Here is a 15,421-nt window from a genome sequence, read left to right on the forward strand (position 1 = left end):
CACAGGTGACACAATGCAAAGAAGTGAAAAAGCAATTAAGACAAAATAATAACAATAATAATAATATATACATACATATATGTAGCCATTTCATGGATGGAATATGGCAATCAGTGAACTTTCTGTACCAAAACAGTGATTACAGGATGGAATGTTCTAGATATGGCAATGCATGTTTCTTCTTGCATATTCTCCCAAAAAAATGAACATGCCCCAGAATGAGCAGCTAGTGTCAGCTAAATTTATAATATTAACCCATCTAGGGCACCCCTGTGTCGATTTCTATTTTATATAAGCCAGCTGTCAGGTACAATAAAATTTTGCATGAATACGCAGCACAAACATATATGCAGGGATGCTACACTGCATTAGGCAAGGCTTGCCAAAGCAGTAATCGTTAATTTTTGGGACAGGCTCCAGCAGGGAAGCTAGGCCCCACAGCCCCCCCAACACATGCCACACAGCAAACGCAGTTTTACGGCCGAGAGCAAACCTCACGCTGCGGTAACAAATCAGAGCAAGGCGGATCCGGAGCCACACGCAGGCCGCAAGAGGAATCACTCCAGATGCAAGAGCACAGACGGGGGCCAAAGCCTCGTGCACGTTCCAAACATCTGACGCAAGACAGACAAGGCACGCCGTCAACCCGGAGCAGCCACTCTCAGAACCACAGATGATGCCAAAAGAGAAGTGTGGCCGGCTCATTCCCTCCCACCGGAGATGGTCCATGACAAGATGGAATTGTAAACAAACATGACTGCTTAGAGTTTACTTCCTGGTATCCCATGGTGCAATGCAGATAAATACATAATTATAAACTTAAATGATTGGATTACACAGAACATCTTGTCTTTGACCATCTTTGCTGTCACACTGTCTCCTTGCAGGAGACACTCTTGTCTGATACCTTTTCATTAAGCCTGCAACCTGGTGACTTATATCCATGTACTGCTGCAGCCCGGCCAGCAGGGGGCTCCCCTCTGTCACCTGCTCACTCTTCATCTCATCTGAGTTTACCTGCGTCCTGTCCACACACACACACAGACACGCACAGTGAAGCACATAGACTTAGCCTAGCTTACACACCTCGAGGTACAGACACCGTTGTGGTCTATGTTCAGAATTTCACTTTTTACCTCCATCTTTCTGAGACACGCACGCCTTCGTTTTCTCTGTGGAGCGCGCGCATGTGTGTGTGTGTGTGTGTGTGTGTGTGTCAGCAATGCTGCAATGGACTCACCTGGTCACCTGTTAGCGCTGTGTAAAGTGTTGAACCCCACAGGTGTGACCCTCCCTTTTTTCACCCAGTGACTGTTCCCTTCTTCCAAAATTTCAAATTATGCTTTAACACCACCCTCACCCACCGCTAAGCCTTCCCAGTTAAACTTCTGCTCTTTTTGGAATGTCACACCACAGCGGTCATTGAGAACAACCGGAGAAGCTAAAAAAGAGTGAAAAGTCTCTTTCACTGCCTTTGACCCCTTGCCTTCCGTCTCTCCCTACAAACAGAGGGTATGAATGAGCCTCATTTTCTGTAGCCTGTTTGCTAAGCAGGATCCCATCCTTCTGACTCCAGATCCACAAAGCTGAGCCAGACACAGTAAACTGCAATAATTTGATTTTGAACTAACACAGACAAACAAGGTGAATTGATCTTTCCTGCTTTATCACTGAAATGTCTATGAAGTGTTCTAGCTTGTTGAAGCTCTGTTGTGACAGCATATATGTTTTCCATACTAACATGAGTACTCACAAGCATGTCAATGAGTAACTGCTAATGATTGAGTAACTTTTCACAAATGAGTAACTGTTGATAAACATAAAAAATTCTCCTACAAAAGTTACAAAAGTTAATTGAGGGAAAAAAACAATAATGCTGTTTGGAAAAGTCATATTTATTCAAGGTTATTCAATAAAAATATTTAATGCTTAATAAACACTACGATGCAGGCAATGGAGAGCTTCTTTAAAGCAGTTTAATTTTATTGTCGTTCGGCCCCAGGGTTTAACCTATAGACGTAGATCAGTGTCTGAGTCTATCAGGACATCTGTCATTTGTAAAACCCACAGGTGGTTCCCTACTAAAGCCGCACACACGCGCTCAGGCTCACAGAACTACCGTGACGCTCTCTCCACTGGCTCATAAATACACCTCTGCTGCGCTGTGTGGCAAATGCAACCGCAGTGCTTGTCCGGGTCATTTCCTGTGTGTAAACAGCTGGCGGGAGTGACGTATCTGAGAAAGCCTCTCGGTTTTCATTTCTGGGTTTTGTCTCATGACCAGCTGCCTTTCTACCAAGTTGTCAGACGCTTGGATAGAGGGCTGGAGTTTGATACCTGGGATCAGTGGGTGTAAAAGTATGTCAGAGATAAAGGAAGCACGGTCCGCCGCTCGTGTGAAGGCCAGCGCCTACCTGAGGGACGACTCCCAGCTGAAGAACTCGCTGCTTAGGTCGGTGCTAGGCAGCAGGTCGTGGGGGAACAGTAACTCGTCCCTGTCCTCGTCCTCCTGCCCACTCGCCCCCCCCTCTTCCTCTGTGGGCTGTGGAGCAGCTGCCGAGGGCCCGTGCCCCGGTCCCGGGGGCACCTGGACCGGCTCGTTTCCTGCCTCACCGTCCTTATTTTCCTCTGTCCCTCTGGAACCTTCAGGACGGCCTGTAACCTGAACAGCAGAGCAACAGCACAATCAGAGAGACACCTTTACACGGATCGTAAGCCGTCTCTGCAGGGAGACCCCACCACCTTACTGACCCACACGTAGCCTCGCCTGGCTAAGGGCACATTTTACGATGCACCCGATCGAAAGCCAATCAAGTGACAGAGGAGGAGATTAAACCTCCATCTATCATCGTTTTCACTTCACATTCTGAGTCTTTTGTTACAGACCACACAACTGAAGGCGTATGACCCATGAAGGCGTATGACTCACATTCAAAATGCCTGATTTTATCGACATAAGAACCCATTTTATCTGCCAGCAGTACAGCAAATATAAGGAAGACTGGCCAAATGAGGTCACATGTTGCAAGTATAATCATAAATATTCTTGAAAAAAGGAAATGTTTCCATTAATAAAGTGTACAAACACAGAGTTATAATGGCGCAGTAGGTAGCACTGTAGCCTTACGCCATCTGGACTGGGGCTCCTTTCCTGCCCCTGGCGCTGTGTCTGGAGTTCACAAGCTTTTCTCATACTTGCATTGTTTGTTTTCTGGATGCCCCCACCTCCTCCCACTCCTCCCACTCCTCCCACTATCTGAAGTCCTGTCAGAATTTATCCTTAGTGTGTGATTGTGAGCATGTGCCCAGTCCAGGATGTTCCCTGCCTGGTTCTTCCTGACATTCCAGGTTCACCGTCACCCTGCACTACAGTTATGGAAGATGGATGGATGGATGGATGGATGAAATTTAATCCTCTCCCAGGCTGAATGGCCATGCAGGCATGTGCGGCATAATGGATGGGGATGGTAAGGCAGGGATGCCTTTGGGAAGAGCCTAAATTACATATTTTACTGGGTCAATATCACGCCCATGTTAGAGGACTGTGGTGTCATGGGAACTGTGGACAGCAACGGCAGCCCCTGCAGCAAAAGGAGACCCCGACTCCTGTTACCAAGTGCCTAATCGCACAGCTATGACTTACAGAGGGCTGTAAAAAAAAGCTACAAAGTATCCAGGTCCAATTATATCTGATTGTGTTATAATTACATTGTAATACTGGAAAATCTGTGAAAAAGTCCTGCTACATAAATAAACTGTGCACTTCAATTTAGCTATTGTTACATGCTTCGGATTATTTTAAAATATTACACTTTGAATTATACCGCTAAAATTCGGATGCGTTTTTGTTCCAGGTAAGTATTTAATTCTTCAACTGTATAGCCCTCACACTCACACACTCAGCAAACATGTTGAATATCAACCAGGGTTGGGGCCATTCCGGAATGCATTCATCAATTCCAGTGCAAATCAGAAAATGTAACTGGAGTTGGGATTAGAAAAAAAAAATAAAAAACAGAATTGAATTCAAATTTAAATTTAAACTCCAGTTCCATTTCCTGATTTACATTGGAATTGACGCTTGTATTCCGGAACGGCCCCTACCCTGGTCCCAGCCTTAGCTGATCATTACTGCCTCTGTCTAATATTTCACTGAAAAGCTGGTGTCACAGGGGAACATAATCACACCCTCCCTCAAAAAAATCTAATGACATATGGAGGGCACTATAGGCACTACCTGCGCTCAGAAAGTAGCCCCTTGGGTATGTGAGCTGTCATGGGTTATGTTACTAATACATCACCTGGCACACAATACGAACACAGCCTTTCAGTGTTGGGATGAGTGGGGATTGCCCCAGTCAGGAGCCCATCGATCGGGGGGGAGTGGATCCATGCGTGCACAGCCCACCCTACACACATCTACAAGCGGTATTTACTAAAATCTTCCACCCACTGGGAAATAACGCCATCGGGGTCAGAAGAACGAATACCCACAGAACGAAAGCTGTTTTGCAGTTTCACACCTGGGCCGATAGGAATCAAGCTGACTGAGCTAAAACATGCATTACCGAGTGCTGGACCTACAACATGAAAACGCACATACAGTAACACAAAACCCGGGCATTTCATTTTACAGCACTACAGTAATGCTCTGGTGTGATTGTACCATTTCTACAAAATTCTTTAAGTATACTAGATTATACATTCTGAAAAGTTTTCACATTAGTGCCAGTTAGTCTATCTTATTTAATGGTAACTTATGCAATGTCCTTTGTCGTCCCCAAACAACAGAATCTGGTTACAGATAAAATCACTTCAAAGGTTCCCATTATTGTCCACTAAAGTTCTGCACAGGCTCCTTTGTGGTGAGTCTCTATTAATGTGTGAAAAGAATCAATGAACAAGAAATGCATTTCTATCCTGACTCTCACTCCCTTTTTCTACAAATTTTTCTTCTTTCTTTTTCATTCCCTCTTGTAATCTTTCTCAACCGGTAACTCCATGTGTTGCATTTTTCGCAACCCTGTCTCTGCGCTAAAGCCTTTCACACAGGGACGCGTCTCATTTTGCAAACAGATACTATCGATTTCACCACCACAGCAATTTGTATCTTAGCTAAACCGTGTTTTGCCCCTGAAAACATTCATTAAACACCATAATTCTACTGCGATAATAACAAAGTTGACAGTTTGCATGTAACCTTCAGTCGCCCTTAAGACAAGTTTTCTTTCCATGCAAGTTATTTTTCTGTGTTAGAAAGTTCAGGTCCATTCATGCCTAAAGGACAATTAACAACACAAAAGCAGAAGCTCATCAAACGCTTTCAGGTCCATATTCAGTACAGGTGAGCTTGCAGAAGTTGACCGGAGCACAAGGGGAATCACGGCAACATCAGCCAGTAGACTTCACAAGCGTCTGATATGAGCGAGCAGACTGTGGAGTTCACCTGCACACTTAGAACATTTGCTCTGGTTGCGAGAGACCTGCGTGGTCCCTGAGGACAGCGATGGATCAGCTCAATCCTGGTAAACAAGCAGCCATGATTGTCCTCTACACACCTGTAGATCCTTCAAGTGAGAAAGTCTCACTCTGCCTTCCTCGGGAAAGACTTTGACTCCCAGTCGCCCTGCCTGGAGACACACGCTCCCAAAGACACAGCAGCCCTATGACACTGAGGCACATGAACTGTCCGAACCTCACTCACGCCGGAGACCCTGCAGCTTACACGCCAGAGGCTTCTATACGTGTTGATGTTCGCACACCACGCTTCTCCACACACTTACCGCGTCACTGCCCTTAAGGAGTGACCTTTCTCATACCGGCCAGCTCAAAACCCGCGACGGTGTCTGCAGCCGCTCGCTGCCCCGGCGAACTCCCGAATCACACCACCCAACCCACCCCCCCCTTAAAAATTTCCATTCTGCTCCGCGGTGGGAGATTGCACGTGGAGGAAAGGTGCAGAGAGGAGCGGGGGAGGAGAGGGGGCAGGTGGGGAGCTTACCTCGGGAGTGGGGGGGGGAGCCGTCTGGCAGATCCAAGCTCTGGCGAGCCTGTGATTAAGCACTTGGTCCAGATGTGTAACAATCCAGAGACCGAGGAGTATGACCAACAATCCAGCAGTGGCCACAGACTGTGACCAAAGTACTCAAGTTCTGAATTCCCCTCCCGTCCCGTCAAACTCTTTCTACGCTCTTGACGGACTCCTGCTCTCTCTCTTGCTCTGTTTCTCTTGCTCACTCAGCCCCTCCCTCTCTCTCTGCCTCCCTCCCTCTCTCTCTCTCTCTCTCTCTCTCTCTCATTCTGTCACTTCCTGCTCTCAGAGAGTGGGTCACACAGTCCTAGCCTTGTTGCAGGTGAATGCTGGGAACTGGGTCAAAGGTCACCTTCGCAGCGTCTATGGGGGGTGGGATTGGGTTACGCGGTAGGAGGATTTGGCTGCGGATCCTGACCCAGAAACGAACAAACAGGCGTGCCCCCCCCCACACACACACACACTCAAACACTATGCTGGTGCAAACTGAGAAGATCCAAGGGCAGAGTCACCCCACCTGACCCAAGGCCACGCTAAGCCCTTCGTTCCCTAACAAGCTGGTCTGTCTCTCCCTTCTTCCCCTGGGGACCATCAATCTGTCCAGCACTGACTCTCTCATTCCCTCAATTATGGGCTGCCACACTGGGAGGGAGGCTGTCGAAAATGTACAGAGCGTATATTGTCAACTTTTCAGACTCTGAGCCACATTCAAGTCCAGACTTCAGTGGGTATGGACAGGGGGACCCAGTAACCACAAAGTCCAAGATTAAAGAATCAGCCGGCTGGTTCCGAGGGCAGCTATGTGAAGCTTCTGTCTCACACAGACACACACGCTAGCGTCTTTCATGACTATCTGTAAAGGCGCACACACACGTGCATAGACATGGAACTCACAGCATCAGCAAACCTTACCAATGGTACCTTCTGTTCTGCATTTGTCTTAGAGGGGAATGACACCGCATTGCCCGATGCACCCCCTTGTGGCTGAAAAAGATATTATTCATATAATACGTTTCGAAATGGCCATTTAAACTTAGAAAATTACTGTTGTATTTTTTAAAGGAATAATAGCATTGCTTAAGTCACAAGAAGGATATAACCCAGTTACTTCAAAGCTTAATGCCATAATTACATAACGGCAAGGCATCATCATTTTTTTTAGACTTGTTTTCTCTGTAAAGAAGGTACAGTGACCCCCCCGTCTATCGCGGAAGATGATTCCACATAGAACTATATAGAAAGACCGTATAAACATTTTTTTTATAGTTTAAGCCTTAAAATACCCCTCCCACACACTTTAAACACATGTAAACTAAACACATATAATATGTGGATGTCGGGCTAAGGATATGAGTAACATCCATCCATCCATTTTCCAAACCGCTTATCCTACTGGGTCGCGGGGGGTCCGGAGCCTATCCCGGAATCAATGGGCACGAGGCAGGGAACAACCCAGGATGGGGGGGCAGCCCATCGCAGGGCACACTCACACACCATTCACTCTCACGTGCACACCTATGGGCAATTTAGCGACTATAATTAGCCTCAGCATGTTTTCTGGACTGTGGGGGGAAACCGGAGTACCCGGAGGGAACCCCACGACGACATGGGGAGAACATGCAAACTCCACACACATGTGACCCAGGTGGAGACTCGAACCCGGGTCCCAGAGGTGTGAGACAACAGTGCTAACCACTGCACCACCATGCCGCCCCTATGAGTAACATAATAATAATAATAAAAGTAATATGTAATGAATACGTATGTGATTCCATTTTAATGATGGCTTTATTTCGAGGAGTTGCCACCCTCTTTCCTGTTTGACTAAAGGGATGCGGTGGCTCTTATATTCTTTTCATCCGTCTTGATGTATCGTACCGTCGATTCATTTAAGCGATAATGGCGAGCGACGTCCGCGTGACGCTTTCCTTCCTGAAGCATATCCAGGAGTTTTACCTTCTCCTGAATGGACAAGGTCTTCCTCTGGCACTTAGGCTCACTACTACCAGAAGGCTTAGAAGATGCAGGAAGCTTGGGAGCCATCGTAGGGCTTAGAACAAAACGACAACAATCGAACCGCAAGCAAGGTATGCAATATGCAGAGGACTGTGGGAAAAATCCGCGAATTAGCAGGGGTCACTGTACCTACCTGCCAAACATTGCTTCATCATATCATACATTAGTATGTCAATAAAGGTGATACAGAATGATAACCATATAGGTGGACCTTTACTCAGCAGCCAAAATTTACTTCAGGTTAGTATAAGCTGGTGTTAGCAGCCAAAAACATCAGAAAGGTACTGGACCCACCAAATAGCATAAAAAAAAACTACTCACACATTTCACTCCTGATAATTTGCCTATAAAAACTATTTTGGCTCTCATGAAACCTCAAGAGTGCTCGTTCAAAACATCTGCAGACATCTACAGCTGTATGGTAGTTTCAGTACCTTTCAAAACAAAAAGGAAGGATCACACCAATGATGAAAAATGCTTGAAAGAGAATGAAGCGACAAGTTCTGATAAAAAAGAGCAGAAGGATCAGTAGAAGGGATAGCAAATTAAGCTGGAGCTAAAGGTTAATTTAGCATTTCTTTTTAAGCATTACCCCAGTGCACCCTCACTGCATACCCCACACATAGGAACACACCCTTACCAGATCTGCTGGAGAGCTGCTCTCATTCCCCATCACGCAATGATTTATCAAAGTCTCACTCTATCCATAAAAGATCCTTCTTAAGGCTGTAAGAGACCAGCAAAGTGCAAGAGTCACCATCACGCAGGACACCAGACAGATCTATACAGACGTCTTAGGATGCCCTAGAAGGAATGTGCATCTTTTACACCGATGACTGAAACAGCTGTGTAGAGAAAGAGGACAATTCAATATTTTGTCAACGTGCATCAAGATTAGGGGTTTGTGCTGCAAGAGGCTTCTTCTGCAATCTATGGGAAACTCCCTCCAGAGGCAGAGGCCTGTCTCACTTAGGATTTTGATCTCTACTTACTCCCAGGGAGAAAATCCCCACCTTAAAAAAAGAAACTCATCTCGATCTTAATGCCACATGTGTTGAAACAGAAGATGGCTATGTGCAGACAGGGCAACGTCCTCAGTGAAGTCAGGTCGGACCCTGTGGAGTGAATCATCGCCCACATCAACAGCAATCCAGTGAGAAACTGACCATAGGATTTTAGTTATATGTGATGCCTCACTGTTAGAGCAGTCGTAATAGATTTATAAATCAATATCTGAAGTGCTCATAACTGTTATGATGTTGCCGTTTGGGTGGAGATGCCATCAAACTGTATCAATGCACAGATATTGGTCTGAGGACCAAAGTGCCTCAACATACAAAGAGCTATGCTAATTCTACGGAGAGTGCCTCTTCTAGAAAGTTAAAATGCCAACAAGAAGACAGAAAGGCCAATGATGTCTCTCCTACATCAAGCATTAACCATATCTGACCACCCCATCGATAATCGAACATCAAACAGCAACTGTAACATTGGTTTAACAATGGAATTAACAATCCCCTTCTGATGCATCGCCATGGAAACCGGCTTTAAAAGAGGCTCTTCATACCAACTGCCTGGTGACCAAAGTCTTCCTCTCTATTCCAACCTGCCCCTGGCGCGTGTGTCAGACGTGCACTTCCTGTTCGCCAGTTCCAGAACAGCTTCTCCTGAGGAACACGGATCTCCAGCCCTTTCCTGTCTGACCCCCACACCCCGCTGCCTGTGTGCAGCCAGATGAAAGACTGGGTCTGTTTGAAGTCAGTACAGTACTTCCAGCCTCACAATGAACCAAAATTTCATTAACAGCTGTGCTTGTGTACTTGTGTACTTCGTGTGTCTGTTTGTTATTGCCTTCCCAAGGTGTGGTGTCATAATTGCCAGGCAAGCCAGAGTGGGCAGATGGGACTGGCAACAGAAAACATGTCCAACTGGTTTCAAAAACACATTTTGTTTCCTTTTGCAGGATGATATTTGAATGCAGTGACTCATGATGCTTGCAGTCTCATATTCTGCAAGCCCTTTGAACTTCTACAGTACTGTTGGGCAACCATGGTCAAGTGATTAACTCTTATAATGAGGATTTTCCAACACCCTAACCTCACCTCTCACACAAAGAAAGGTTGTTCCTGTCTGGAGGTAATAGGATGTGAGTCTTTACTGACCGTGAGTGAATGGAATCATGATCGTATTATAATCACAAAAAATAGTAACAAAAAGTTGAAAGATCACTATGGAAACCAGCAGAGAAGCTTAAATAAATTGAGTGGTTAAATCTGTGAGGTCGTGTGCCTGTATTAACACAGACGCACACACACACACACACACACACACACACACACACACACACACACACATACACACACACACGGTCACGTGCAGAGCAGAGCTGTTCTTTGGAATCACGCCGTAGGCGTCAAGTGGAGGCTGCAAAAAACAGTGGGAGGAGGGACAGATACAAGGCAGTGTGTGTGTGTGTGTGTGTGCGTGTGTGTGTGCGTGTTCGTGGGTTTGTGTGTGTGGGATTACGTTTAAATTGCATTGTCGGGACCAAATGTGGGAACAAAGTGTTATTTTGATGTTGTGGGGACCATTTTTCAGGTCCCCACAAAGATCTGTGAATGCAATCAAAAAATTAAAAATGCCAAAAGTCTCGTATTTTGTTTGGTTACTTATGGTTAAGGTTAGGGCTGGGTGGGGGTATGAGGTCGTCATGTTGGGATTAGTTTTCCCTATAGACATGAATGGAGAGTCCCCACAAAGATATAATTACAAACCTGTATATATATATATATATTCTTATGTTTGATGTTTCATTCAGCCTGGGTCAGAACGCTCTGAACTGGGAGAACGGTCACATTGTTTTTCTTCAGCTCCCATGACGCCCTGTGTGGTTCATCCGTATCCAGGATTCCTGAGACGTGCCAAACGTCGTAACTCATGCTACCTTCCATGCTAATCCCCTGGCATAACATCCACGCCGAGTGCAAAATCAGCAGGAAACTGGGGCTGTAGCCTTGTTCCTGCCTTCCTCACGGGAGACGCATGGCACTTATCTTACTGTACACGCGCTCATTCAGAAAGTGCTGTTTGCTGCACTGCCTGTTAGTCAGTCTCAATATTCATCTATTTATTATATAAAACCAATCACTGAAAAGTCATTATTCATCTAAAAATAGAACTCAGGTCCGACCACAAGTTGGTCTTCCTATCTAAATGGGAACCGTCCATTAATTTCTATGGAAAAACCCTAGTCCCAGTCATGACACCCTAAACCCCAACCTTAACCTTAAGTAACCAACCCAAATACAAGACTTTTGGCACTTTTTTGATTGCATTCACAGATTTTTATAAAATTGAGGTTATCCAAAAGGGGACCTGAAGAAGTGTCCCCAAAAGTAAGAAAGACATTTTGGTCCCCAAATGTGATCTATGCATACCGACAAATGCATACACATACACACAAACACACACACACGCACATGTAGGCTATACCTATCCTTATGGGGCCCGCTCATTCACTTCTATGGGAAAAATACTAACGCTAACTATGACAACCTTAACCCCCACCCTGCCCTAACCATAACCATAAGTAACCAAGCAAAATACTGTACAAGAGTTTTTGCATTTTTAGTTTTTTCATAGCAGTCACTGATTTTTATAAAATAGAGTTTTCCCTGATGGGGACCAGGAAACCGGTCCCCATAAGGGGAAAAAAATGGATATTTATCACGTTATGGGGACATTGTGTCCCCATAAGGATAGGTATACCCGCTCATACACACACACACACACACACGCACACACACCTTCACTGAAAGAACAAGTAGGCATCCTGACAACATAATAGTGCCATATTTTTAATGAATTGTTATTATTCTTTCTGCCTTTCTGACAACCAAGATCATCCAAAATTACAAAAAAAAAACCTATTTGTGCTCTGTAATGGATTTACAGTAAAAGCTAAATGCACTGGAGTTGCCAATGTGTGTGTGAATGGTATGTGTTTGCCGCACCCTGCATTATCCTGTGCTCTGATTTGGGGTTTCTGTATTATAGGGTTTACATACTGTTGTACCTCCTCCCGTCCTTCAGGGGGAGCTGGTATCACAAAAATAGCTTTCGTAGTACAATTCCTCCATGACCAGTAAGTTAACTTGGAAGTGCTGCCAGTTAATAAATGCTGCTGCTTATGTCAGCAGCCTGGCTGTAGAGCCGTATGCAAAGTCTTATCAGTTTTTTGTATCAAGTACCAAGCCTCAGTCTGCACACGACTGTGTCTGTGCCGCACTGTCGCTTACAGTACGCTTACGCTGTAGTTCTGGTGGCTGTCCACATGCTTTATACATAACTGATAGGGCTAATCTTTACTCTAGGCAGGAGCATTTGCAGCACAGCCTGTGCCAATTCATGGCAACAAAATAAAATTAAAGATTTGAGGAGCTGCTCAGAGAGGAGACCAACATATTCAGAGATAAAAACAATCACCTGGAATCCTGAACCAGTGAATCAAAGAGGGGAGAAAGAAATGTTACTGTAGGTAAGACGAAATGGACCAAACAGCCAACAGCGATCCTGGAAAAGAAGCATAATTGAGGTGGAGAGACATGCAGAATAATGCATGAATTAGGAAAGGATTTGGACACATTTCACTGGCAATATCACCATTATAACCATTGTAACAAGTCTCACTATTAACCACGCACCATTTTGGACATGCCGAACATAATGTTTCACGTAAACTGTACAGTGAAAACTATTTTTGTTAGAAAGGTTTCCCGCAGGGTTGCCAACTCTCACGCATCTGGCTTGACACTCACATTTTCTGACTCGTATGGCAAATCTATATTATTCCATTATAAACCTAAAATTAGCTACATCAAATGCACTTGAGTAGCTTGAAAACCCTGCAGACTATCAACAAGGTCATAAAACTGTGACATATATGTAAAGGCGTGTGCAGACTTGTCTGAAATGGAAAATCTCGCTCCAACCAGCTGACCAAAGTTGACAAGTCTGTTCCTGTGAATTTTACCTTGATGCCCTTTCCAGATTTGTAGGGGTCCAGTTTTTAAATGTGTTTGTTTTTTCAACAATGGTATCTAATTCAGCTGCTTTGCTCAGTGCCAGAGGAGGGGTCTCACAGTAGGTGGGTGGGGGGGTGAAGTGCCCCTGGGTAAATTTACTGAGAACCAGTAAATTATTGTGAATTTTGTGTGATCGTCTGTAACAAAAAGGGGCCCTCTGGAAAATTTGCCAGCCGGGAGTGTGGATTCCATTGGTAAACTGGTAAAAATAGTCAAATTGACAAAAATCTGGATAATCATGGCTAAACTCAAGCATATTTACCTTAGCAAAAATAAATGGGACAATTTTAGCAAATAGTGGGCAATAAATTAAAGCTCAGTCCCTGACTGCAGTGAAACAGACTTAAACACTCGTAAAGTACAGAATGTAGATGCAGCCTGAACGTATTTCACAGACAAGACAAGACAGGAGGAAAGGTCAGGAGATTCCTGCAGAAGCACTACGAAATTACACAGAATTTCCCACTCAGAGTTCAAAAACCTTGTTGGAGAACAGCAGAGGTTCCAGCATGAATGTCAAGGTTGTGAGTGACGAGTTTTAACTGGAAATTCAGTAGAATTGTTTTCCACAGATAGTGGGAATTGTGCAAACCTGAAGTGCACGCCTCGACGCTAAAAGGGGCTGCCGGTCCGCTTCCTGCGAAGCCGGTGCCTTCAGATCCCACCTGCCCCCGCGACCCCCTCCAGGGGTGAGAGAAGGCAGAGGTGTCCACATCATAACAAGATGTCATGACTGCATGGTGCGAGACACGGGACAGTGCCTTAGTCTCAAGACCAGCATTTTTTCTTCACTGTCCAGGAATGACCTGGTGTAGCTATGATAGAGGAATTTCCTCCAACTTCATAAACATCTTTACTACATACATTGCTTTCACTCCCCTGCTTTTCCAACCTACTGTTTAGTGGCTCATATTTTTCCTTATTATAAGCTACTTTAATGGATGGCTGGATGGATGGAATAAAAATACTTATTTTTTATTACTAAAGTGATGGATATGCATGGTTATAAATAAGCAAACAAAATATTCTGGGATCACTTTTGGTGAAAGAAGAAAAATGTCTCCAGATGAATTCGGTTTTACGTCAGTCTGGATCTGAGCTGGACCACCCGTGGCTCAGAAGGCGAGGAGCAGAAGACAATCCTGAATTGCCACCTTCAGCTGCGTAATTATACACCGCTGACTCCAAACTGGCCCAAACTGCACCAACCAACCGTGTTGCTGGCTGCCGTTTATACTTGGGATTCACACCGTGGGTCTCGGCCCATATTTGCGTATTTTGTTATGTGCGATTGTGTGCATATATCTTCAAATTTGCATCTGCCTATGTATGTGCTTCTTGTATTTACTGTATGTGTGTCGTCATGTATATGCTACATTGTGGGGACATTTATCACAATGTGATAAAAAAAACCTGTTATTTTGACCTTGTGGGGACAACTTTTAAGTCCCCACAAGGAGAAACTCTATATAATAAAAAAATCTGTGCATGTCAATCAAAAAACTAAAAATCTTGTATTTTGTTTGGTTACTACAAGGATATAATTAGAAACCTGCATGTGTGTGCGTGTGTCTGTAAGTGAGACCCAGATCAATCCAGGAGATGACGACTGACATGCTGCCGGCACTCAGCTTCCTGCCTAATCCTCTTGGCTGGGAGATGTTTCGCAGCGTCGCACAACTGGAGGAAGTTCTGTGCTGCAGAGGACGGTCAGGGGGGTTAAATGACACGGCAGAAGAGCCTTAACTGCTCACTGTCTCCTCCTGTTGTCCTTCTTTGGAATGGATAATGCCACATCAGACCCATACAGGAATCTCTCCTTTAAAACAATATCCTGCCCAGACAGTGTGATTGTCTGAGAGGTGGACTAGCATCTCTTGCAGTGTCTCCATATAGGCTTTAGGCAAGGGGTGTAAAAAAAACCTGCATACACACCGGCCCTTTGCAGATAAGATTGGTCACCCCTGCTTTAGGCTCGCCCTGACACTGCACTGGGTAAATGCTTATGGAAAATGGACAGATGGATGGATGGATGGATGGATGGTTGGATGGATGGAAAATGCTATCCTAAATGTGGTTAAAGTTGTTATTGAGTCGATGAATTTTAAGTATTTAAATAACAGTTAAAATGCAAAATATATGTCAATAGTAGACCCGCAACCTAGAATAGGATAAGCGGTTACAGAAAATGGATGGATGGATGTAAGAGTAGAGAGGCACAAAATGAGAACAGAAGAGGCCAACCCCTGAGAAGCGGCACACGGGGTCTCGGCGCGGTCAGGCCGTTAAT

At 44.9% G+C, this 15,421-nt stretch overlaps 1 protein-coding gene across 12 annotated transcripts in view; it reads right to left on the bottom strand.

The window, feature by feature from the left end:
- The window catches only part of tacc2 (transforming, acidic coiled-coil containing protein 2), an 82,293-nt gene that overhangs the window by 61,307 nt on the left and 5,565 nt on the right, over positions 1-15,421 (bottom strand). For 6 of the 12 annotated variants that reach the window (XM_049006779.1, XM_049006774.1, XM_049006781.1 and 3 more), the window contains exons 2-3: positions 2,415-2,662; positions 908-1,024 (exon numbers count right to left, since the gene is read on the bottom strand). In XM_049006779.1, coding sequence (XP_048862736.1) covers positions 908-1,024; positions 2,415-2,662 — 365 coding nt within the window. Of the gene's footprint in view, positions 1-907; positions 1,025-2,414; positions 2,663-6,001; positions 6,227-6,943; positions 7,016-8,687; positions 8,774-9,614; positions 9,811-15,421 lie in introns of those variants that run through there. The other 6 variants (XM_049006773.1, XM_049006772.1, XM_049006778.1 and 3 more) reach the window with 6 other exon arrangements.

Source organism: Brienomyrus brachyistius, chromosome 3 (assembly GCF_023856365.1).
Source record: "Brienomyrus brachyistius isolate T26 chromosome 3, BBRACH_0.4, whole genome shotgun sequence".
Classification (NCBI taxonomy): Eukaryota; Metazoa; Chordata; class Actinopteri; order Osteoglossiformes; family Mormyridae; genus Brienomyrus; species Brienomyrus brachyistius.